The following is a 27,641-nucleotide window of genomic DNA, read 5'->3' on the forward strand; positions in this document are numbered from 1 at the left end:
ACCCACAGATTGCGAGTCGAGCGCCCTAACCACCTGGCCATGCCGGGCCCGATTACGTTAAGATTAGCTGTATGATGCCATGAGGTGTTATCCATTAGCAAAAGTCATTATATATCACAAAAGTATAAAATCATTACAGGATATGATTAGCCATGTAATTCCTGAACTTACACAAAACACTTCTACAACAAAAACAAATCGTACAAGAAAGCTATGAAGAAGACTAGCAAAGTATAAATAAGTAATTTAAGAAAATAATACAAAGAAATAACATCAAACTTTCATTGTGGTGCTACAGACAATAATGCCATTTTATGCTTCATTGAGAAATTTATATCTGGCTATTGGGCAAGATTTACAATAGGTAATAACGTTTCCAGAAGAGTCTTTACGTCCAATGATGCCTGTCGAGTATTTACTGAAAAGCCTGCAACTAGAATGACAAATGGAAAATCAAATTGCATTGTAAATCACCAGAAGCTTTTCGTTTCCTGGCCCATTTCGTCCTTTCTCTGGCACGAAAGTACAGAAGAAAACGGTAATAAAACCGTGGTGAGTAGACAGTAGACTTCTACGTTCACACAACTTTTACTTGCGTCTTCGTATTCACATACATGCATCAGCACATTATTTTTGTCTGTTTATCAAGTTTTTTACGAGCGCTATCTGTCGGTGTGGAATCCTTATATTTATGTTAGAACGAATTAATTTCAAACGCAACTTTTTAAATAAAAATAATTTTGGATATTTAGAAGTAAGAGCTTAGAGTGGGTGATATACAGAAAAAGACATTTTTTGATAAATATTTTTTTACAATTTAATTTACTTGCGATGTCTTTTTAAGTATAAATCTTAGTATTTCTTGTCTCAAATTTTGATCATTAATGTTCTTTATATATATCTAGTTACGGACTAGTATAGAACTTAAACCACTGTAAATCCTTCATAAACAGGGCTCAAAAATGTGATTAAGGTTCATTAAGACGTCACATATAATGTAAGATTATCTTTAACGTGTTGAAATTCTTTTACAACACAAGAGTTCACCTAATTCTCCCGTAAGAACTGTGGCACTGAAAAACGCATGGTTCTTTTGATTGGTAGAAAGATCCTCATAAACAGGACTGAGATATCACCTTGTTTAGAATCCTGGTTTTTAGTTTGTTTTTCTTTTCGTTTTAGAAATCATGTTGCTACAATCCCATTAGGCTTTGCCACAGTTCAAGAAAGTCAAATGCCTGAAAGACTTGTGCATGTTTTGAAGCATACAGAAAAAAAATCAAATGTCTTTTATTGTAATATATATAATAAAATATAATAATATAATATAATATAAGGTATATGCTCTTTACCCGCACTCAAACCATTCAGAGCCCATTGTCCCTCTATTTTATGTTCCTAACACGTGATACTTAAAGGCGCAACTAATAACTACTTGTCCCTTTAACTTTTAAACCAGATTTTCGTATCCCAATACGTGGAATTGGTGAAAGTCATATAAAGGTAGATAATACTATCTGCAAACAAAGTAACTCAACAACTCAGTTTGAAACACACCCAAATAGGAAGAATCGGAAGAACTGCATTTTTGCCCAATATTTATTGCAAAATTGCCTTACCAGAAATATTATGTCTGATTACTAAACAATTAATATAGCATTTTCATCACCTAGAGTTTCATCATGTAATAGAAAGTATTTAAAAAAGTAAAGTTACACTGCAAACAGCTTGGACTATCCCAAATGTTAGTGCCAGACTTAAAAGAGACTTACTATTAGTGATATGAAGGTAAGAGTTACCAATAAGACTTGTACAAAAGCCAGGCAGAACAAATATTAATACGTTCTGCATAGAACCGAAATAATGTTTACAAAAAATGGATTGCTAAAGACGCAGGAGCATGGGATAAATGCACAGTAAAAAATGATATTTATAAGCTAACTTGTAGAATATGTATTAAAGTTTACATTTTACATCGCATGCATTGCACGACAGATTTGATGAATACATAAGAGCCTTAAATCAACTCAATAATGGTGCAAGTGCCATAACAGGTTAACGAAGAAAAAACATAGTAGAACGACATCTGACTGCACTTACAAACAAATATCCTTGCGCCGGCTACTGACTATGTTAACTGTAAATATAAATAAGCCTTATTTATTTTTAAATTCAAACTGCAGATTTGAAATGCAGTGAAACAAGATGGGCATTGTGATCGTAGATCTTTGTTTATTCCCCTCTATTTAACTTCTATTTTCAAATAATTTTCTTCTTTTATTATTCATATTTTTCTACATTTGTTTATTTTACGCCGATGTAGAACTGGATTCCTCTATAATTCTAGGCTGCACACTTATTTTTGTGTCGTTAGATGTTGCTGTATATTTTCGTTTTGTTCTAAGTAAAACAATATTATCCACGTGATCTTGTTCCATATGATACATCTATATATGTGTGTGTGTGTGTGTAATGCACAAAAAAATCTATTTGTCTGTCTGTTTGTCCGTTATCTAACTACTCCTAGATTGCTGGGCCAATCTCAACCAAACGTTGTGGAATGATAGTTTGGAACAAAGGGCATGTTGATGGGGTTTCATAACTCCCTCTACATTATTGCTGTTAATGATAATTTATTATCAGTGACGCAAGTTAACGTTAACTACATTCATAGATGGCGCTACGTCCTTACACCCCCCAAAAAAATCTTTATTAAATTTTGTATAACACAACATACACACAGTGTGGGGAAGGGCACAAACGCCTTGTATATCTCAGAGAGTATGCTAACACTCTCTTCGGAGGAATGCAATGAACAAAAATGGTAGCCAATATTGCAGTAATATATAAATTCAGATGAAGTTTTTTCTACTCCAATAGCCACCAAAAGGCTAATATGAAGAGCCATTTCTTGAGTTATACATATTTCTTACTTTGACCCGTGACCTTACAATTTCATTCCATAAGATACTTCTGCGGCCAATGACCGTCAATTAATTAATAACGTGAAACAGTGTGAAAGATGGATGTTGAAAGCGCGTAACAGAAAGCACCTCCTTCCCCCAACATTTGGCTGCTACCTCTTCCGACAAAGTCGCCCTGACCATCGCACAGTGTATACCATGTTTTAAGTGTATACATAGTGAGTTCTTAAGGCTTATACAACACTTTTGGTGAGGTAGTAATGAATACTGTAATAATATGTTATGTTATAAATAAATTGTGTGAAAGTTAGGATTTTTGTATTATTTATTATAGCATCAATCCCACATTATGTTTTTAAATTCATAACCCGGACGAAGGACGGGTACCTCAGCTTGTTGGTGTATAGAACAAATTTAAAGTGTATAGTTTGTTTAAACATTATTAGCGTAGTGGTGTATGTAGAAGGTCGCTCCTGAATAAATTATAGAAACGAAACGCTGAGTGAAATAAATATAATCTTGTTCTGGAGTTTATGCATATATACCAAGTATATTTCGAAGACAGAAATCGTTAACTCATTTAACACTGATTTTTAAACAAAAACACTCGATGATGATATTTATCACAAAATTATATCACAAAACATTGAACTCAAAATCTCGCAACTTCAACAAATCCGTATAACAACTGAAATTAGATCAGTAATCTTTCTTTTTAATGCTAAAACAGAGAAATAAAATATCTTAGACATGTTTAAATTTTCAAAATACTAAAATATCTGCTGCTGTTACTGACTTTTTTTTATAATCACGAAAAGCAAACTTACCCACGAAGGACATCGATGAATAGGCGGTGTAGGTGGTCTTACATCTTCTTCCTCTTCCCCGTATTGCACCAAAGGAGGTGGATAATGTATGTCATTACTAGGTGTATAAATCTCTGCATAATCATGTAGTTCGTCGTCTGTCCGAGCTGTTCGTCTCAGTTCATTATTACCCCGAAATTCTGTTAAAGTGAATTTTCTGCGGCTACCTAACTTACGATCCAGGCTGCCATAAGTTGTAATAGGTGACTTGCCAGTTAGAAGCTTACTATTGGCTCCAGGATCTGTAGATCCTGTGGCCGTATGTCGATAGCGGTCTTGAGGACTGGCTGGGGACTGTGAACGAGAGGAGGAGGAATGTGATGATCCTCTTCCTTCTTGTGCATGTTTAGTAATCACTCTCTGTCTAGGAAGAGGTCCTGGTACCTTTCTCTGTTCTACACTTATATTTTCGTAAGTATAATTTGCCGAATTAACAAAGTCTTCTACAGCAATGTTCCTAGCTCGAGAACGAGGGGGTAGAGGCGTGACTGTGTCTAACTTCATGGGCTCTGATTCGAAATCAAAGTTTGGAGATTTATTTATCTCCGAGCGAAAATCGTCCACACACACGCCCCCCTTACCAACCAACTCGTACTTTTTCCTTTCAATAACAACCTTGGGAGGAGCGGAACAGGCTTGATATTTCTTCATAGAAACATTCATCGCAGCATTAGTAGCATAGTTGATGTCTGCTTCAGTTAAACTAAAAACATCAGAGGGCAGTTCTATACCCATAGGAGAAGGTGGTTCTATCGTCTCGACTGGTAATCTGTCACCTTCATAGCTCCTTGTGTAGGAGTTCTAAGGGAATGATTAATGATGCCTGTTAAATTCATTCACGTAGCTGTTGTTAAGCAATAGGAAAAGATTCAACATGTTAAAGATGCATATGCATTAAAAGTAAACAGCATAACATTTTATTATACCTTTACAATTGAGACTGCATATTTAGATTGAATACATGACTCATAGAAGATTCATCTTACGCTAAATACACGAACGAACAAATACGCTTTGATTTTAATGTAATAATCGAAATTAACAAACATAAACATTTTAACAATCGGTTTACAAATCCAATAAAGTATTTCTTCTTTCAATTTTTATTTTAGATTCAAAATTTAAACCCGTTTTAATTCCGATACAGGGGCCATTTTCTAAATATATAGTATTTCTAAAATTTATTTCTTAGCTATTTAAATTCCCTTTAGAAATTTACAGATGTTCACCAAAACATATAACATACTTGTTTTGTTTATTCTTCACAATCTGTATTTATGATTTTGTATTTCTTATATTTCTTAATTACTGTGGTATTTTTAATTCACATATACAATATATATATATATATATATATAAATTTCTTTTATCTTTTTTTTACAAAACACTTTTAAATTACTATAACCTAGTTTTCATATTCATAGTTTATTTTATAAGCCAACTCTTAACTATAGAACGTGGGACAAACCCACTTATCAGATTAGCACGTTCCGTATGTGTGCTGAATAGAGGAAAATTTTCAACTAACTACAGAGAAAATATACTACAGAGCTGATATACTAGACGTGGATGTATGGTAAAGCACTAAGTCTAATATTAGAACAAAACACATGATATGACGATAGTTACTAAGGTAATGAAATATCTTATTTTATTTTAATTCAACCGGTGTTTATTCTTATAATTTCATTAACAGCATGTATATTTTCCTCGTACAACGAAGTTTGACGATAATGTTACAATAGTTAATTGTATTACTTCAGGGGAAAAGAAGGCCTGGCATGACCTGATGATTAAGGCTCTCGTATCGCAATCGGAGGGTCGAACATGCTTGTCCTTTCGACAGCGGGTCATTATTATGTGACAGTCAATCCCACTATTCGTTGGTAAAAGAGTAGCCCACAATTTGGAAGTGGGTGGTGTTGACTTGCTGCCGTCCTTTTAACTAGTCTAGCACTGCTAAATTAGGGACGGCTGTAGCTTTGTACGAAATTCAAAACAAACCCAACCCAACAAATCGGGCAAATAAAACAAGTTAAGGATTGTTACTTTACAAGCTTAGGCAGTTCTGAGGGCTAAACATCATTGGACTTACAATAAAGTCTTTAGAATGTACTTTTAAAGATCTTCAAGTATCACAATTAGTAATCAGATGAGGACTGGTTTATATTCCTACGAAATTTTTATTTAAGGCTTGAAAAAAAAAGAAGTTTCCCTGAAGAAAGTTTTGAAAGATGCATTTCCAGCAATAAATGTATTAAAACTACACAACGGGCTACCTGTGCTATGCCAACCAAGGGTATCGACACCTGGTTTATGGTGTTATAAACCTACAGACTAACCGCTGTACCACAGGGGGTGGGGCGCAGAAACATTAATTGTATGTCTGTGCCTTTCTGTGTTTTGTTTTAACGCAAAGCTACACAACGGACTACCTGCGCTCTGTCGACTGCGGTGGAATCGAAACCAGAATTTCAGCGTTGTAAGTCCGTAAACTTACCGCTGACACACCGGGAGACAACATTTAATGGAATAAATGTATCTAAGTAAACGTATACAACAGACTGTGTCTTAAAGCACAGGTTTGAGGATTATATGTCTTTAAGCACAGATACATAACAAAATAATGTTAAAAAAATGCCTAATGAAATAAATATCTTGAAGCACTCGTATAGAAGAAGTTAGTGTCTTAGATATATGATGTTTTTGGAGACACGCGCAAGTCTACTCAGAGGTTATCTGCGCTACCAGTCCCTAATTTTGAAATGATACATACTAGTGGGAAGGAAGTTAGTCAACAGCACCCACCGTCAACTTTTGGGTTACTCTTGGCAAACCGAGTAGTGGGATTTAAACGTAATCTTTATAACACAACCACAGTTTCAAAGTACAGATCGCGATTTTTTTTTTCTTTGCGGTAACTGGACGAAAGAAATAAACCCGCAGCTCCATAGTGTGGCACGCTCAGCCCAGATATAGAATAAAATATGTCTTCAAGCACGTATATATAAAAAATAATGTCCTAAAACATTGAATGAAGTAAATGTCTTCACGGGCGGCAGTCTTAAGCAAAACCAGGACCAAGAGATACATTTTAAATTTCCAATACGGAAAGTTCTGGTAAACTTTCTTGAGAAAAAATAAATCAAACGGGGAGAGCAAAGGAACGACTTAAATACAAGCGTAAAAAAGTCTTTACGAAATACTTAAAACGTATTTGGGTCTTACTTCTTTAACTGTTCGGCTTCGATAGCTCTGTAATAAGTTCTAACTGCTGAAGCAAACGTGAGGAGACACGTTTGCACGTAAAGATCAGATCGCAGAAAATATTGTGTGTATACCACACTTTGAAGTCAGACCAAATTAATCTTTTTGTGATATCCCACCGTCGTAGATTACCTATGTTAGTGATCAGTTTCATTATCCATTTTCGAGGAGAGACTAAATCTGAGCTCATACTAGCTTGTACAAACCTCTGTGCCACCTTTTCGCTTAGTTATGACCTACAGCCAAGAGGAAAAATAGTACAAAGTCACTGCCATGTGAATACAAGCTATTTGAGGTTCCCTCTATGACATGTAACTTTAACTTGAAGGGAGGACTTAAATAAATATCTAACTACTTGCATCTTGTTTACAAGGACGTTAGCTGAGTGTATAACACCTGCACAAAAACGTTTAAAATTTTACTGAAAAACGTATGTATATATATATTCTGTTTCTAGTTATAGAAGGGATCAGATAAGAGTTTTTAATTGTCACTCACGCACGATATAATGGTATAATACAATAAGCATATGGAAAATATTTACAATAATAAATCATAGTATTCATAAAATATGATTAACGTTTTAAAACAATGATATATTACAATAATGGGATCAAAGACTGGTGCATCACACTGATACAATAATTTGTAAATTTACATATATATATAAAAGTAATTGAAAAATGCATAAAAATCTATGCAATCAACTCATTAAAAAGGATGTACTTTTAGGAGCTCATGCAGTAAAAAATAAATAACAAATATGGAAACTATAAGTACTGACTTTTAATGGAATAGGCTTACATCATAAAAGAACATAGAATCACAGTAATTTAACATTAAACAATTCTCTGCCTAGGACTTAAATAGGTGGGTTTGAGAAAACTAACTGAAACAATGATAGAACATTTTGTTAATTATATGACATATATCTTAGAACGAGACAAGATAAACAAGTTAGGTAATGCCCACCTCTGTGCTTCCTCGATCCTTTTGTCTCATAGTGGATTGGTGGTTAACATGAGATAACTGGACTAGGCGAGTTTTAAGAAGTTCCAGTTGTTCCTTACATTTTTCGTTTTGTTCCTTAAGATGCTGGTTCTGTTGCTCCAGCTTTAAGGGAGAAAGCCAAAAATAGTCATCATGTCCAAATCGAAAATTTTATTCAAACCAGTGACTGAACCAACAATATTAACGGTTGAGGAATAAACAGTAACAGCATAGTTTAGTAGAAAAAAAACATAAATATCGTTATAAAATATAAAAGAAATGAGCAGCGCCTTCTACACCACGATTTGAAAATTGTACCACGCAAAAGTCGCCTGTAGTTAAATTTTATAAAGAGGAATGGTAAAAAGACTCTTTATAACGTTTAATAAGTAGTCAAGATACTACTTATAATAAACAAAGCAAAACCATAAACAAATGTGTATGTGGTTGCTATAATACTATTGTAAGCGCTCCCATATTTACTATAAAACATTATGCTAAACCTAAACACGTTGACAATGTTGTTGCTAATGTAGTGTGATAAATGTTATATTTACTAAAACGAAAATGTCTTCTTTTATATGACCAAATCCAGGCTTTAGAAAGTAGTATCTAAATTAAATTCGATTGAAATAATTGTTCAATTATGAAAGTGTTATCTGGAGCCTTGGAAAATTACGATTCCATTTTAATAGTTAATAATAAGTATATAAATCAAAATTCAATTTGAGAATAAAGCCACAACTCACATCTTTAAGTTTATTGGCGACCCATTCTTTGATCTTTGCTGCCTTGGCTTCCACTTGTTTGGCATCCTCTGCTCGAAACTTTTTCTAAGGTAACAAAATAGTGTGGTAATAAATAAATGATCAGCTTTTGAAGCAAAACAAATCTAACAAAATCTGATTGGTTATTAGCAATAATTTCAACAGATAATAGCCTTCTGAATCAACCAAGGAGACTCTTAAAAACCGAGATGAGTTGAAAGTTTGGAATACTATACTTTTTTCTGTTAAATAATTTTCATCTTAATGTAGTTTTCATCATTTTTATTTAAAGTTTCCACCATAAACGAAAAACTCGCAAGTACTACCATCACACGGAGGAAAACAACGATATTCTGCACAGTAAAGAGGCTGTCTTGTATCAAACATTGTATTTTCTCTGTCTTATGATGTGTACTCAGTGTTATTTCAATTCCCATTGTTCACCACTCAAAGAAACCTACATACACAACCACGTGAAGTTCATGTATAAAGTAATAGATACACTGTGACGTCAAGTCTATTTATAAAGAACTCTTAGAGACACTGCCAGGTGAAGTTCATGTATAAACTAATAGATACACCGTGACGTCAAGTCTATTTATAAAGAACTCTAGACCCACTGTCATGTGAAGTTCATGTATAAAGAAACCTGAACACCCTGCCAAGTGAAGTTTATGTATAAAGAAACCTGAACACACTGCCAAGAAAAGTTAATGTATAAAGAAATCTAAACACACTGCCAAATGAAGTTAATTTACAAAGAAATCTAGAAATACAGTGAGGTAACGTTCATGTAAACAGGAACCTAGACACACTGCCCGGTAAAGTTCATGTATACAGGAACCTATACACACTGCAAGGCGAGTTTCATGTATAAAGAAATCTAAACACACTGCCAGGTGAAATTCATGTATAAAGAAACCTAAACACACTGCCAGTTGAAGTTAAAGTATAAAGAAACCTAGACATATTACCAGATGAAGTTTATTTATAAAGAAAGTTAGACTCATTGCCAGATAAATTCATGTATACAGGAACCTAGAAATTCTGCCTGGTGAAATTCATGCATGCAGAAACCTAGATACACTGTTAACAAACCATTAAGAACTGAAAATCATACCAAGACCCCACAAGATCTTTGATATATATGATAATGATATATATATATACATATGTATCTTTCTTTTGCAGTTTAACTAGTATCCTCTTATATAAAACGTAAACTAGCAGTGCAAAAAAAGTTTTCCATGTTCCATGTGTCTTTATGTTTCATTTTAATTGACTTTTTTTAGGTTGATGAAATTACTTGTACTAACATAGAGACTAGTTAAGATAAATTCCAATTAAAATAACAACTTGAGGGCTATCTGCGCTAGCCGTCCCTAATTTTGAATTTATAGACTAGAGGTAAGGCTGCTTAGTCAACACCACTCAGTGTTACTCTGTCAGATCGAATACTGAGAGTTGTCAGTCACTCTTATAACCCACTCACGGCTCCAACGTGTGGAGCCTGATTTTCTTTTTGGCTGTAACAAGGTGCGAACCTCAGATCCACAGTCCGGCACGCGAACCACTGGGCTAAAACTATAACTACAGACGTTTACTGTTTAGTCAGGTTTTGTTAGTTAGTTTGTTTGTTATGAATTTCGCGCAAAACCACACGTGGGCTATCTGCGCTAGCTGTCCCTAATTAAGAAGTGTAAGACTAGAGGGAAAGCAGCTAGTCATCACCACCCACCGCCAACTCTTGGGCTACTCTTTTACCAACGAATAGTTGAATTGACTAGTTTGGTTAGAATTACGATCGCAACCTTGGTTTTATATGACTAAAAATAATAATTTAATGTTTATGCTTAACTGCCCTTTCTACAAAACACTCTCAAACATATTACCATAGATTTATAAATTCATTAATACCAACGACCACGTGCCCCCCAGTGGCACAGCGGTATGTCTGCAGACTTACAATGCTAGAAACCGGGTTTCGATACCCGTGGTGGGCAGAGCACAGATAGCCCATTGTGTAGCTTTGTGCTTAACTTTAAACAAAGAAACAAACCAACGACCGCAGGTTTATGAAATAATGTTAACCCTCCTATTACAAGTATATGAAACAATCTCACACCCATGACCATAGGTGTACAAAACAACCTCAAAGTATGATCATGTACGAATAAAGCAACCTAAAACCCTTGATGAAAAGTATACATACAATCTTAAATCGACGATCACAAATACAAAGAACATTTCAAACCTATGATCATAAGTTTACGAAACGATTTAAAATAGATCATCACACGGTATGGAATAATCTCAAATGTATGAACAATGAACACACTTGTACAAAGCTATTTAAAACTCATAATAAAAGATGTATGAAAATAACTACCTAAATCCAAGACCACATGAATATAAAAAAACTCTCAAACCCAAGGATGTACAGAATAACCTCAAACCTAGAATCACATACGTAAAAAACTACTTAAAATCTATTATCACAAGTGCACTCAAGAAACACTAAGATCCATGATCACAGGTTTTCAAAATGATCTAAAATTCCTAATTATACACGAACGAAACTAAAGCACGAACACAAGAGTTTAATGGAATGTTCTAATCTCTCACCTGTTCTTCCACCTGCTTCTCCAGCTTGGATATAACTTCGTTCTTTTCCTCATATTCCAAGTGAATCTTAGAAAGATCCAGTGGCTGTTCGGTTTCATCTGAAGTAGCATGTTGATCTTCCATAAGCTTCGCCTGAATCAACAATAAGAAGTTAATGAAAAGCTGAACTTCAAAACAATACTTTCATAGCAGATTGATAATAAAATATAATAAATTCTTTTTTATGCTTCAAAATTTAACTTTTGTTTCTTTGTAATTACGTTTGCTTTGTTTACTTGTTTAGTGCAAAGCCAAATTGGGCTATCTAATGTGTCCACAGCGGGGAATCGAACCCCGAATCTTAGCGTTGTAAGTCCACAAACTTATGGTTATCACAATGGGGGGACTTTTTTAATTACATTGACTAATTAAAAACTAAATTATAAATAAATTACCCCATCATCAATGGATAAGTTTTGTAGTCAAGCACAACGACCAGTACTAATAAAGTACATTAACTCTTTCCTCTCATGGGTACATATGTGGGATACACTACATAATCTTTGTTTTAATCTTGAAAAATGTGATATCAATCAATGTTAGTTTGAAATTTGTTTCACAAGTTTCCAGAAATATTAAAATACTTGTCTCTTTTTTTTTATTCATTGTGTATTTAAAATTACAAGAGCTGTTTACCTGTAAACGGGGATCTGAAAGAGTTAAATTAAATTGGCTTACGTCTCAACCGATAAGCCTACACTTAATACAAACGAAGGTACGTAAATTTGGGTCAGAGTTAGTAGCTTGTTTAGTTTGAAAGAATCAGTAAAGATGCATTATAAACTTCACAAGATCTAACCAAAAACATGTTTGTTTTTTATATATAATCCTTTACTTACTAGTAATAACTAGATGTTTGGATAATATGTGATATACGTTTGTTTCTTTGGAATTTCGCGCAAAGCTACACGAGGGCTATCTGCGCTAGCCGTCCCTAATTTTGCAGTGAAGGCAACTAGTCGTCACCACCCACCGCCGACTCTTGGGCTACTCTTTTACCAACGAATGGTGGGATGGACCGTCATATTATAACGCCCCCACGGCTAAAAGAGTGAGCATGTTTGGTGGGATGGGGATTCGAACCCGCTGATTGCGAGTCGAGCGCCCTAACCACTTGGCCATACCAGACCTATGTGATATACCGTCATCATTGATTATTATTCAGCAGATTTACTGGTTATTTGTTTATTGCGTTATGTGAGTACTTTTGGTGTTAGCTGTGTTGTTACCATAATTCTTTCGTTCATATTTATTGTTCAGTACTTTTAAACTATAAACCAGGAAGAAGGTAACCAGTCGGCAGGAACCGCAATTTGAAACGACTACTTTCAATCGAATAGCAGAATTGGTTGTCACTCTTGTAACGCACCAACAGCTAAAATTGTGAAGTATGTTTGGTAGTACCACGTTTCGAACCTGAGACTCTCGGAACTGCAGTTCGATACGCTAACCATTACGCCAAGCTGGGGCACATTATGACATAGCTTAAGTTTCTATTTTGTTATGATTCATACTTCATCAAGTGTAAACTTTTTCAGAGTGATTTTTCGCCAAATAACGCAGCACATGACACAATTATTTTTTTCAAAAAGAATTATAATGTATGACAGCTCTTTAGATCTTTATGTCTACAAGTAAATATTTAATTAAAAAAAAAGAGGAAGAGCACATATTATTTTAGTCTGTTTTGTGTCTTATTTAAAATGTATAGAAGCTATCTACTTATAAAATAACTTTCTAAACAAAATTAACACTAGAGGACACTACAGGGTAAAAAAATAAAAACCTGACAACTACATTTTTTGGCAAACCCGTTTTAGTAGGTAGGCACCTGTCAACGACGGCAAAATAATAAAAAATGTCTTATATTAGTTTTGGTTTCAATAGAATCGACTACATCACTGACCTGAAAACCGTATTTATGAACACAAATAATGAAAGATGATGTGGCAAACGGTGTGTTTCCACCATCTTATTTACTATAAATCTTTTCAAAGTTTCGGTACATAAAGAGTACGTAGGTTTAATGTCGATCAAAAGAACCACTAAGTTTTTCTCGCCAGAGTTACGTATACTGAACCGGGTCATTCAGCTAGGGTGTCACACGCTTTTTCTCGTGGAAAAGAATCCTGTAAAGCGGAGCATGATATATTAAAATAGACAGTGATATTTTCCAAGTGATACCTCAAGGATACAACATTTCTCGTTTTGACCTACAATAAACACTTTTATTAACTGGGATTTCTCCAATAAAGGCACTGAAACTATACACTTGTTAGACTTTGATTTTTGTTTTTGTTTCAAATACAGATTTTTCACTGTGTTTAACTTGTTTGTGTCCAGTCTCTTTCTTTGCTTCAAATTCATTCGGGGTTAGAGAATCCAGGTTCACTCCTTAATACATTTTCTGTTGAAACTTACTTTGTAGCTCCTACCAGATTACTGTTAAAGGAAAACAAATGTTCTTGAAAATACCACGATAATATAAGTATAAAACAAGCTTCTACTAAATTTAATAAACTGAGCATTAAAGAAGTACTTGACATATTTTGAATTGAAAAAGACGAGGAAAACCAATTCGTCTAAATATACATAGTTTGGAGTAAGATACAGACATGTCTCTTAAAGTGAAATTTACTAGAAGCTGCACTATTTTGTTCATGTAATGTTATGTATGTATATATATATATATGTGTGTGTGTTTATCAATTATAATGCTCTTGGTACTTTGTCAGGAACAGCATTTCATAATCTTGTCAAGGATAGCAAATACACAAGCTTTCGGGCTATATTGGTTCTGGTTCAAACAATGAAAATATGTAAGTCTTTAGATATGGAAGTTATCTTGTAATATGTCACGATTCAAACATCCATCGTAACATAAAGAAAGTTCGAGTACAAGACGAAGTTTGAGAGGTGGTAATCTGCAAAGTTTCTTATTCAATGAACCAGTATATAAATATCTACTTAAATCAAAATATGCATTTCATTAAGCATTCAGTTATGGCGGTAGCTATAACAGTGAGATAATTTCATTTGTTAGCAATCAGGACAAGAGTCGACTGTATTAACTGGACATCACAGGCGCGCTATTTATACCCAAAGAAAACAACTTCGTATTTGAGAACGACTTTGTAACATTATGAAGAAAATTAGATATCATGTCACTTTTCATCAGCTTGACATCTTTGCAGTATAAGCCTAGAAAGTAAAACAACTAGGACTGACAAGAAAATAAATAAATAAGTCTTTTTGAAAGATATCTCACCCCCCCCCCCCAAATAACAGGGAATGGCTGTCTAAGTCCCTGTATTATTGTAGCTTTTATAGCCCATAATCCAGGTTAATGTTTAGAATATCAGTACAAAATGTGCTTATAATAAGAGATATATTCTCATTTATTTTAATTAAGTGCAATAAGTAGTCTTAATAGTAGTACAAGGTGTCTCTAGGATGAACATATAGACATAAGTAGTTCTTAACAGTAGTACAAGGTGTTGGAACATGTTGGGTGTTATTTTTGTTTACTCATACAAAATATTTTTTCGTTACGACCGTAATTCTAACTAGTTTGGGATTGGTTGGTATATATTGTAAGCCAAGAATTTTTACAGCCCAATCGGCAAACATATAAGACTAGCATGTTCAATGACGGTGATTCGAACTCACGACCCTCATATGTGAAGTCGAGTGTTCTAGCCACTAAGCTAGACTAGGCTTTTAGTTATATAAAATATACTAATTGTTAAATATAACTATTATTTCAGAACTACTACTTTGCAGTTTTCGTGTCTAAAATACGAATGATCGATACGCATTATTAAAAAGAACACAGCATGTATAACACTTTACTTTCAAATACGACCCTGAAACCCTGTACTTGCTTCCTGCCTAATAATGAATTTGAATGTATAAGCCTAACATTTCTGGTACATATTTTTAAGCTTAGTTGTCCTTTGCATTAGTTCGTTATATTAGTGCTTTTATCAATGTGTTTTCAAACTTTAGCACTTCTATAAAAGAAGGGTCCTTAGGAAATACTAATACGATTTTGTGTACTCAGTACAAATCATATTTCCAAACTCCCACATGCAACTTTAATAGTATCAGAGCTGAACAGTTGTTCTGATCGAGTCTTCTTGAGTATTTTAAAACTATTTATGCACAAAATTGCTTGTGAGTTCCTAATATTACACGATTCACACAAGAAAGTTTTAAAACTTACATTAGCATTGCAGTTAATTCTACTAACTACTACTTGTGCATTTTACATAGAAAAAAATAATTATTTCATACAACTTGTTTGGTGAGTTTTTTACAATGAGTCTTGTAAGAGGTACAAATTAGTGACTCAGTATGATGCATTTTGCATTATTTTATGGACCCATATTGAGTCATTTCTTCTTGTTACATCATATTGAGCCATCCTTGTCATTGCACCATATTGATTCATCTTTCAAATGTATAAAGACTAGCACTTCTAGCCTGGAATTCATTCTAGTTTCAGACTTTTCTTCATCTGTTCTTTTAATAAGTTTGTATTGATTAAAATGAGTTCCAAAGCTAAACATATGGTGACAAAAAGTATTTGACTGACAATTCTGAAGATGATACTACTAATAAGTGACCTTATAATACCAAATTTGTTGTCTTCCTTTAATTGTACACTCAACCTTTCGCTTTACAGCTTCTTCAGGAGCTTTCCACTAAAACACAAACCGCAACTGACAGTTATAAGATGCTATAAGGTCGTTTGTTATTAATAAGACTATATTTTGCACACACCAATATGCATTACAGAAATTAAATAATGGATTCTGAAGATGAACATGAGTTTAAAAACACTGACATCAAGTAGTGAAAATGAGAAAGATTATTTATCTGTTGAGGAACATGCTAAGGATGGAAGCTTACATGAAATGGAGACTGATGATGAAAGTTATGATGATACTGATAAAGAACTAAACGTGTCTTTATTAAAATAACAAATAATTGTAGTGATTTTCAACACCAAAACAGCAGCAAATTGGGATAAAATTATCTACAAATGTTTACAAAGAAACACCAGGAACAACTTAGTATGCAAGAAGAAATAATGGCACAGCATTCTCAACATTCAATCCATCCAGGAGGAAGAATGTTAGCAAGGAAATATTAAAATGGCCAAATGAGGAAGAAGAAACTATATTGAAAGGGGAATGGAAGTATTCGGTTTCCAACGAACTACAATGCTTCTTCAGTTTAATGGTGTTTATATCAAAGTAAGAAGCAATAAAACAACTTTGAAAGAGGACAATAGTAGATTAATTCTTTAAAAAATGGCATGTGATAGATTTAATCAAATTTTATAATGCTGTTAGAACGAAGAGAATGGCAAACAAAGGAAAATCTGTTTCGATAAAAAGCCTCTCCAACGAAAGGGTGCAGATTCTATAGAAGTGTTATGTATCATCAAACAATGAGATAACTGATGAGTAACTAGTCAAAGTCTATGGTAAATACCTTTTCAAACAATATATTATAAGCGTTTTCTGTGTTTACATAAAACAAAGGTTTTAAGAGCCAATCTGTATTCATTAGCTGCTACAAGCCCTTGATCATTCCAAATACTATTAAACAAGAAAAATACCGTTTTAAATATTTCTTTATTCTTACAAAGGTATAACTTTGTTATATCATGTTTAATTCAGAATATAGGTATGATATATCAATAATAATTAACTAATATTTTAATGTGTATATATTATGAACACATTTGAAAAGAAAAACAAATAAACTAATTCATAATTAAAGTTTCGACGGCGAACGTAAATTAACAAAATAACTTTGTTTATGGACTTCAATGAAACTCTACTTAGAAGAACATAACATATTTTAATATACTGTAAAAATTACCGTTCATAATAACAACAGTTGGTTTCTTTTTTTTTTCAGATATTCGCGCAAAGCTATTCCACAGCTATTTGCGCTAGCCGTTCCTACGTTTGAGCTGCTAGACTAAAGGGAAGGTAGCTAGTTAGTTAACAACACCCACGCCAACTCTTGGGCTACTCTTGTCTGACCGAATAGAGAGATTTGACCGACGCTCTTATAACGCATCTATGGTTCCAAAGTGCGGAGCGTGTTTTTTTTTTTGCGATAATGAGACGTGAACATGAACAAGCAGATCTACATTCCAGTACGTTGGATCATGCTTGGCTCAAGCTATAATAGGGGTAATATTCTTCACACCCTCCAACTTTAATCCCGGTTTGCTATTCTGTTTCCAGCTTCCTAATTATACAAGTATAAAGCAAAACCTCACATTATAAAAATGAAAACAATAAAAAAATCCAAATTTCCAATAAACCTCATATCTGTTATTTAAAATGGAAATCCAGTCACTATGAATAAACTATTCAACACATAAGAAACTTTGACATATTTATTTAAAGAATGACTGTAAAGGAAAGACAATTGATTACTGTATAATGTAACAACGAACTTTGCAATCGATCTTCCTCCCATTCCATCAAAATATTAACCAACCTTAAAAATCTCGAAATATCCACTCGTGTGTTTAATTTGCTGCCAGGAAGTTTTCGATAATCTTGTGCTGACATATAGTAACATCTGATGACTGTACTAGGTCTAAGGTTCTAGCTGTGTCGGTAGGAAATCCGTACAGCTTCACGTGCTCTTTCTGTATTGGTTCGATTCTAATCGCACGTTATATACCTCAAAAATCTCACCGATCCTCTGAGAGAATGAAATTGTAAAAAGTAAAACCAATTACAGCGGTTTTTCATTTGAAAGCAAGAAATATTGAAAGAACAGCGTGAGCCTCAGCATTTACCCATTTTCTAAAGTAGGTGTATACTATCTCATTTGTTGCCATAGTGCACCTACTTCCCAGGTTATTAATGAAAACGAACAATCAGAGTGGATTAGGTGGCGCTAGACTGAGGTGTTAACATTTACGGGCTTTATTAATTGACGAATCAGTGATTTTATTGCCACCTTCTCGACATAATTCTTTTTTTTTTACAGATATTCAGAGCAATGGGGATGTTGTGTTTGAACAATACAAACTACGCACGCCTTATCTTAACCATGTAATCTATACACAGAAAGCAAAACTATAATATTATTCATTGTCTTATAATACAAATAATAAACTACAAATTAATCACTCTAAACCTTTATTGACACTCTCTGAAGATTCAAATAAACAATTCATAGATGTACAAAAAGATGAAAGACTGTTTTTCTTTAAAAAAAACTGTATATGGGAACTTGTGTAAAGAGACAATATATATATGGTGTTTAACATCTGACCCAGTTCACCAGAAATAATTCAGGTGAAAATGCTTTTATTTTTACTGTTTCTTCCTAAAGAACTTTAGACATAGTAATTTGTCAAATTAATATATTGCAAACAAATTCCGACAAAAAATGTACTTTTTTAGAAGTTATACACATAGACAAAAGTAGAACGACTCGACATGTGTGCCAAACATTAAAGTTAACTGAAAAAGTATGGATGGAAAAATGTAGCGAAATGTCGTTTCTTATAACCTCATAAGCTGCAAAATGACAACTTATAGCACAATATTATAGGATCCACTATAATTAGGTAGTATAATGACAAACATCTGTTTATCGCTAGCGGTAAAGTTACGTGTGAGATTAAGTATATTTTTGAAACAGTGGACCGCAGAAGTTGAAACCTGTTTGACTACATAAAAGAAATATTAATTTTGAAAAGATTCATGCAGAAAAAAAAATGTTATTCTATTTATTAACGACGTTCATAGTAATTGCTCTTTGACAGGTAGGCGCTAGTTGTCTCTAACTTTGAACGTACAGACCCCTCAGCTACTCTAATCGAATAGTTGGATTTCACCGTCTCTCTTATAACGCACCCCCAGCTCCAAAGTTTGGAATGCGATTTTGTTTGGGTGAAACGGGACGCAAACCATGGATGTTTGTATCATAGCCCTGCACTGGGTCCTCTAATACTAGGCCACGCCCGGCCCATCATAGTATGGCTGATAGTATACACCGTTATCATTCTGCTTGTGATACAATAACACACAAGCTACCGAAGTTTCATTTTCTCGCACTCACAACGCTGAATGGAGTTTATAGTATCATATTCTGTAGAAAGGTTTTATAATTTATTTCTAAAACTAAGTATATCAATACAAAATCAATGCTCAGAGGAAACGTATTATAAAAGCAGTCAAAACTGTGCTTCAAGGTTTTCTCAGAATAATTAAAGTAACAAAGCTGATAAAATATTAAAAAATAGTCTTTGTGGTAATCTAGACAGTAATACAAATACTCATGTAGCTTATAAGACGTAAATGCTATAATTCATTACATAACGATAAATAATAGCAGAATGTGAAACATATACATTTATGTAACTGAACCCTAATGCAACGATCCCTAAAACAATTTGTTTAGCTTTATTACTTTCGTTTTGATAAACATCTTTACAAGTTTCATTTTGCCAGCAGTAAGATTTATATCAATACATCACTGTCACAGTAGTGTAAGTTTATCATTATTTTTACAGTTGATCAAACGCTTCATTAACTGCTACAATCACAGCTTCTCTATTTGTTACCCAGAGAAATGTTAGCTTACCCATTACATTACATAGAATGCAATAAAGTACAGTTATAACATGGCATAGCATTTAAAGGACAGCAAAGGAATTACTGGTTTATTTAGGCCCTGTTATCCATCAAATTAAACTAAACAGTAAAAAAATCAAAACCTGCCATTATACCTTAACTTATCCACATCTGACGGCTTACCACCCTGTAAGAAAAATAGAGCTGCAGTCATTTTTTCGTATTTAATGGTGAGTATAAGACTATGAGACATAAATATATATTTTGGCAGGGTAGGAGTCATCTTCAGTTAAATAATGCAAACATAAGCTTCACTCCTTATGTGTCAAAGACGAGTTTACATAAATTACCTAGGAAACTGAGCGTTATAAGTCACATAAACGAATACATCGAACCAAAGCGGGTTAGACATATCGCAATAAAACGAAATACATATAAAGGTGAAATTTTTAATACGAATATCCTTTCAATATGTAACTACAAACATCAGTTCATGCATTTCCGCTCACACATTGTGTATTATTTAATATTTGTTATCGAAAAGACGCTGAGAGCTGAAAGTAGGTGTTCGTATCCTTTTGTACGTGATTTATACGCGTGTTGAACCGACTATTGCATTAATAACAATAAAAACGGAAAAACTACGCTTACAGATAAAAATAAACGATAAAAATAGTGACTGATATGCCATTTTGTCAAACACTAAATATATATTTAAACTATTTGACAAAATAACTGGTGAACCGCTGAACCGATTGTCACCAAACCTGGCATTTACCTTTAGGCCTTCTAAGAATGACATAGGAGATATGGCGTTCGGATTTGACCCCTATATTATCCCTTTGGATCCTATACGTTTTCCTCGTGTGGTAAAGGGTACGTCAGTTAGTATATCAATAAATGTAAGAATAGTAAAGTACAATCGTCATCAAACGATAGACCAACTGACAGAAACTTTTAATGCAGGGCAATCTACATCCATCTCTAGCCGTATCTCAAGAAGAATCATTTCAACGAATGGACTACAGCAGTAACAGACCATTGCTTAAACCTCTGATCTCGGTTACCAACAAAACATTGCCTCGAGTGGTATAAGGAGCACAGACATTGGACAAATGAGAATTGGCAAAAATGTTGTGGTCTGACGAGTTGCTCTTTACCCTTTTATACACATATGCGAGAAGCCATATTTGGAGAAAGCCACACGAAACATTTGATCCCCCTTTGTGTGGTCCCAATTGTTCAGGTTTTTGGTAGTGTAGTTATAGTTTGAGGGATGTTTTCCTGATATACTCTGGCCTCCTTGGACTCTTCAGAAGGCAGAACTAATGTCACAGCTTACCTCAGCATAATATTTTGATCAAGTGCATCCAGCGATGCTTCATGTGTATTCTGATGGTGATGGTTATTTCTAAGACGACAATGGACCCATCCACCGTGTCCATATTGTACATGCATGGTTTGAAAAACATGGCAGAGACTTTAGACATCTCCCATGTCCACCACTGTTCTCGTAGCTTAATTCAATTGAGAATCTGTGGGATGAAGTCGAAAAACTTATTTGCCATCGCTATCCTCTGTATACAATATTAATGCGCATCCTATGTCACGACGTATCATGGCTATTATTCAGCCACAAAGTGGCCCAACTCGCTATTAAGTATAGGACCTAATAAAGTGGTCAGCCGGTATATATTTCTGTTTGATTGTTTCCAACCAAGCTAAATTTAGACCAAACTCTTTATCTTTAATTAATACATTTAAAGTGAACGCGAATAGCAAAATGCATTTTCAAACATATTGTCTGGAAAATTACGTCTCAATCCAAATACAAAAATTTAGTACAGCATTAGTTATGTACACATTTTACATGTTTTGTTATGAGTATGTAAGATAATTTCAATGCATTTGGTGAGTAATACACGCCCTGGAATGTCTGTATCTCCATTTCATTTTCTGAATTGGTAACTGTTTCGAGTAGGTTGTTGTTTCATATGATTACATAGGAAAGTTATCTGCTGGTGGCAGGTAGTTGTTTCGACAAAATTACAGCCTTTTAGAACTGTTCAAATGTGAGAAACTAGACAAACAGAGCTAAGTTTGGCATATCTAGGTCTGTATTGGAATAATAGATTATGAGACAACTGAAAAAGATCGTGAAAGATGAATTACACTTTCCACACAACATTGCTGTAAGATATCGTTAGTCTACTACTCATAGACTCAATATGGATTTCATGACAACAATTGGTAAGATTAGCAAGATTATCATTTAAAAGCACAGGAAGCTGAAACTTATCATCAACTTTGAAATCAATGTTATTAAGTAACTGTACTGTTCACAGTTGAAGCAAAGTTTCGTATTCCTACCAATAATTGATACTTTCGTTTCTAGAGATTCACAAATTAACGATATGCTCATTTTAACATATATAAATACAGCAGATCTGATAGCTGTGAGTATTATTAATATGGGTGTATGTAGCATGTTTTTTGTGCTTCCGAGAATGTTACGTATTGACGTGGTATTGGGCATAATTGTGCGACTATCTTCGGGTGTACTCAGATCATCATAGTAATTCGACACTGACGTGCGAAAACTCGTATATTCAATCGAAATTTAACTTATAACAAATGTATCTATTTACTTAATACCCGACATACTAAAAAGGATGTATTGGCTCGACACTTAATGTACCAAACGTTGTATATTGGATCAACACTTGACATACGTAAACTGCCATACTGATTCAACACTTTAAGTAAGATCTGATGTATTCACTCGACACTTAACTTACCAAAGTTTTCATACTGACTGATACGCTTAACGTACAAAGATTTTGTGTACTGATGCAAACGATGACGTGAAAACCTCGACACCTGCCGCGGAAAAAAAGCTAAACTTCAAACATTATATTTACATTGATATTGTTGGACGAAGACGTAATATGTGATGTCAAAAAATCGAGAGAAATTTGCACCAAAACAGACTAACGGTGAGTGAATATTATCATAAACTTTTATTATATTTTTCTTAAGTAATAAACAGTGTACGCACGAAAATCTTTCCCACACTAAATTAATATACTATTTTTTTTTACATATTTCCGTAGGGAAAACTACATTAAAATTTCTTGTACATCTCTACCAGTAATAAAAAAGTCATTCCATTTAGCACTGAAAATAAACTTTTTTCTCGTAAGAAAATAATCATTTTTTTCACAATTTTACAGAAGTTGAAACGACGAAATCATTTTCAAAGCTCTGTTCAACAAGCAGATAAATCCTTTTCTAGGAAAATAAAACAATGTATTTCTTTGTTACAATTTCAATGCCGAAAGCTGGCGAAACGTTAAAACTTAATAGGGTTTAATTTTATGATTAAATCACTAAGATTGCATTACAGATAAACTAGTGTGTCTGATTGCCCAGTCCAACTGACGAGTGTTGGTGCTGAACGAAGTGCCTCCTAGGCAGTAACTTCTTGAAAACAAAATATATGTCTAAAACGTTCTTTTATCACACTTTTGGTTTGAAATCCAAGATGGACAAATTAAAACTGGGCAAACTTACATCCTGAGGAAACATTGTTAAATGTGATAAATGAACACATTTACTAAAAGCTTACTGACATTTAAGTGCAGAAAACTTTAACGGCTATTTTCACTAGGGTTACCAATTTATTACCACGATAACTTCGCCATTAAAGCCAATATCGGCATGACATTTAGCACATTTGTTGATATTACACTCTTTCATAGCTTGACTTTTTTTATTCAAAAATCTTTACCAATTGTCTTGTAATGAGTCCAAGTACAACTTAATAAGCCATTAATTAAAATTAACTGCCCATAGCTCGTTAACGTTGCCAAAAATTTACTAAGTTTTTATTCAAGCTATGAGAATGTTTACAAAGAACATGGGTATCAATTTTCACATGTTTTTATCATTCCTAATTACAGTTACATTGTTAAAATAGTTTATGTTATGTATTTCTTTATCTCTGCCACATTAATTAAGCGTATGATATATATGACTGTAAGTGTACTTTCAGAGACTCTAGCACCATACTTTTGTTTTGTGTTCAACTTGAAGGTTATAAGAAGTGTTTAACAGTTTCCTCAGCATGTAAGTTCGCCTAGTTTTAAGGGTCAGTGCTACTTTAAGAATATTTACGAAACATGTGCAGTGTAAGTAATGTTTCTTACAAATATTATACCTAATGTATTTCCTTCGCACATATATTTGGTATAAAATTATTTCTTCAACAACATATGCAAGATTCCATTCAATTCTTCAACAACATATGCAAGGTTCCATTCAATTCTTCAACAACATATGCAAGGTTCCATTCCATTCTTCAACAAAAGAGAAATTGTCCTCGTACATTTATAAAAACCAAAATACAATTTATGTATAACTTATAATGGTATGGTGTATTTATAAGTACAGTATGCTTCATAAGGTGATTTTAGTTTTACAATATAAATGTACCGTGAAAGTCTAAATGTAAAGTTACTGCTTCAAGTCACACGAAGATGGTGGTATGTTGTTAAAGGTAAAAGTCTCCCATATTTCACACACAGTAATATTTGCCATAGTTTTAACATATTGAGTAACTCAATCTTAACGATTAATACGTAACTGGATGTAGGTAATAGAAGACACACCAGACTCTTCAATTCCTTCAAAGACAGCTAATGATTGTTCTTGATCTACATAGAGTTTAATCTGATGTAGGATGTAGTGTAAATGAAAGTGTGATTGTAAAGAACATGATATTCAAGTCTCGTTAATCACTGCTTGTTTCAAAAAATTATATTGAAGAGACTGGCACGTGCTACAGTTTTATATGTCAAATGAAACAATCCTCCTTCTCAGTTTTAAAAATACAGATATAAAACATAAAGCTCAAAATAAAAACAAAGAACAGGATAAGAAGCTTACTTAACAACTCATCTAAGCTTTTACGAATATTATATTTCAAAACAACTATCGTTTACAAGGACAACGGTATCTACAATAAGTTAGTTAGTTATTGTCTTTTAGTTGTTCATATTCACTTCAAACAATATATGTATTTAAAATATTAAGTTCAGGGTAAATCTGAATCAATGCATTAGACGTAGAGAATGAATATATAAAACTTGACCCAAACAAAGAGTGGACATATCTGTTTCTCTTTTAGAACAAAAAAAAATCTCCCTCCCCTCCAGTGGCTCAGTGGTTAGTTTGAAGAATTATGAAAACAAAATATCACCTTTCTGTACGACAAATGAAAACAAAACATCACCTTTCTGTACGATAAATGAAAACAAAACACCATCTTTCTCTACGACAAATGAAAACAAAACATCACCTTTCTGTACGACAAATGAAAACAAAACATCACCTTTCTGTTAGACAAATGAAAACAAAACACCATCTTTCTGTACGACAAATGAAAACAAAACATCATCTTTCTGTACGACAAATGAAAACAAAACATCACCTTTCTGTTAGACAAATGAAAACAAAACATCACCTTTCTGTTAGACAAATGAAAACAAAACGATATGATGACACATATACTACGTCTAATGCAGATCGTTTGCTTTTAAATCAGTTTCTCTTTTAACAGGTTATCCGACCAGATCACAATACGACACAAAGGTTATTCTGACCAAGAACTAAATTTTCTATGGATTATATTCAATCCAAACCCATCAGAACATACAAACCCCCATAGTTCACAAAAGCATTGATTGATATGTGTGTGTGTGTGTTCAGCTGTCGGGAACTTGATTTAACAGTATGCTTCATACATTAATAAAGGTATGTTTGTGACACATACAAAGTAAAAAACGTCTGGATATAATTCACTTTATAAGAATTATGACATTAAAACATGAAATTTTCAAACATCTGGTGAACAAAAAAGGTAACCTTAAGAGCCTACGCTCTGGCTCCAACTGGTTTGGTTAATGATGAGTTTCATTGTGGAAATATCATGACATACAAACAAACCCCAGGATACCAAGTTATACAAGTTATTAGATCTGTCCTATCGAAAGGACACTAAAGTTTTGAATATTTCTGTCTTAACACACGACCATTATTTTAGCCAAGTTATTCAAAATTAGCTTGTTCACTTCATCTTTAGATATCATGAAAGAAATTACGTATGTTTCTCGACTGACCTGCTTCCTCGCGAAACAAACATAACAATAATATTTCGGTAAATCTAGATTTGGCGTATCATTATACTTAGAGCGTCTAAGACCGGCTATCTTTACCAGGACTTTGAAAAAAGTACACCAGTATAAAGGTATATTCAGTTTGTTATAAAAAAATCGACTACATTTGCCTATAACAAGTCTGTGACTGTATCAATGAGTCATAAAGACATTAAAACAAATTTAGATTCCAAATTATATACTTTTTCATATGATTAATAAAACTCCCATGTCAAGAAATATCTATTCCCTACAGTTTAACCAATCAAATCCAACTCGACAATACTAATAATATCACAGATGTAAGGGAATGTTCCCGTTAAAATATCATAGATTGTTTAACAGTATGTTCTAGCAAGTATATTCGAAACACATTATGCTATAACTGTATATTGAGGAGAAAATATTGAAGTTAAAATACAGTTGACTAATAACACGTTGTTGATCTTAGACGTCATCCGTTCAGTCTTTCCTATAGTTGCTCTATGTTGAGGACGTGTAAAATTTGCTACTCATCTATATATTACAGCACATCAATGAAAGTAAATTTCTTGTGTTCACAGAAGCCCTTGCTAGATATGTGGCTGTTCAGCTGTCAGCATCTTGAGTAAACTGAATGTTCAGCGTGTTGATAAAGGAATTTTTGTGTCACGTGCAAACAAGAGAAACTTATGGAGATGATTCACTTTATAAAAATTATTATTATTATTACAGAACAAGAAATTTTCAAACGTTTAGTGATTTGAAAAGTATCCTTGGAACTATATCCTCTGGCTGCAAGTTGTCTGGTTGACTGTGGATCCGTTGACATGAAGACAAACTCCTGAATGAGATTATTTGCTTGTATCATAGATCATATAGCATTATTTCTAATAATCGTTGGAGTGATGTATCTCCAAAAATGGTTGTATCTCTCGTGAACATTCTATATAACACAATAAGGACACAGTAGGTTGCAAGAAGGTTAAGTATATTCAGTATTTGTTTTGTGTAAGTATAGTAATCGTGTATAAAAGACCTGCGGTAAGACAACCACGCTTAGATACTGTCAGTAACTATAAAGTTGCTGTGATTTCTACATCTGTAGCAAGACGTCTGTTATGTATGCTGAATATTGTAACAAACGATACCGACAAATTTTAGATAGCCATCAGCATCTGTACTTAACGGTAATGTTTTCCTGGTTAAGTTCTTAAGGCATCAGCATCTGTACTTAACGGTAATGTTTTCCTGGTTAAGTTCTTAAGGCATCAGCATCTATACTTAACGGTAATGTTTTCCTGGTTAAGTTCTTAAGGCATCAGCATCTGTACTTAACGGTAAT

At 33.7% G+C, this 27,641-nt stretch overlaps 1 protein-coding gene across 1 annotated transcript in view; it reads right to left on the bottom strand.

Moving 5' to 3' along the window:
• The window catches only part of LOC106469811 (uncharacterized protein CG43867-like), a 206,013-nt gene that overhangs the window by 104,038 nt on the left and 74,334 nt on the right, over positions 1–27,641 (bottom strand). Inside the window, exons 3-6 of the mRNA XM_022399301.1 lie at positions 11,440–11,571; positions 8,797–8,880; positions 8,030–8,170; positions 3,752–4,591 (exon numbers count right to left, since the gene is read on the bottom strand). Coding sequence (XP_022255009.1) covers positions 3,752–4,591; positions 8,030–8,170; positions 8,797–8,880; positions 11,440–11,571 — 1,197 coding nt within the window. The remainder of the gene's footprint in view (positions 1–3,751; positions 4,592–8,029; positions 8,171–8,796; positions 8,881–11,439; positions 11,572–27,641) is intronic.

This window comes from Limulus polyphemus, unplaced genomic scaffold, assembly GCF_000517525.1.
Source record: "Limulus polyphemus unplaced genomic scaffold, Limulus_polyphemus-2.1.2 Scaffold99, whole genome shotgun sequence".
Classification (NCBI taxonomy): Eukaryota; Metazoa; Arthropoda; class Merostomata; order Xiphosura; family Limulidae; genus Limulus; species Limulus polyphemus.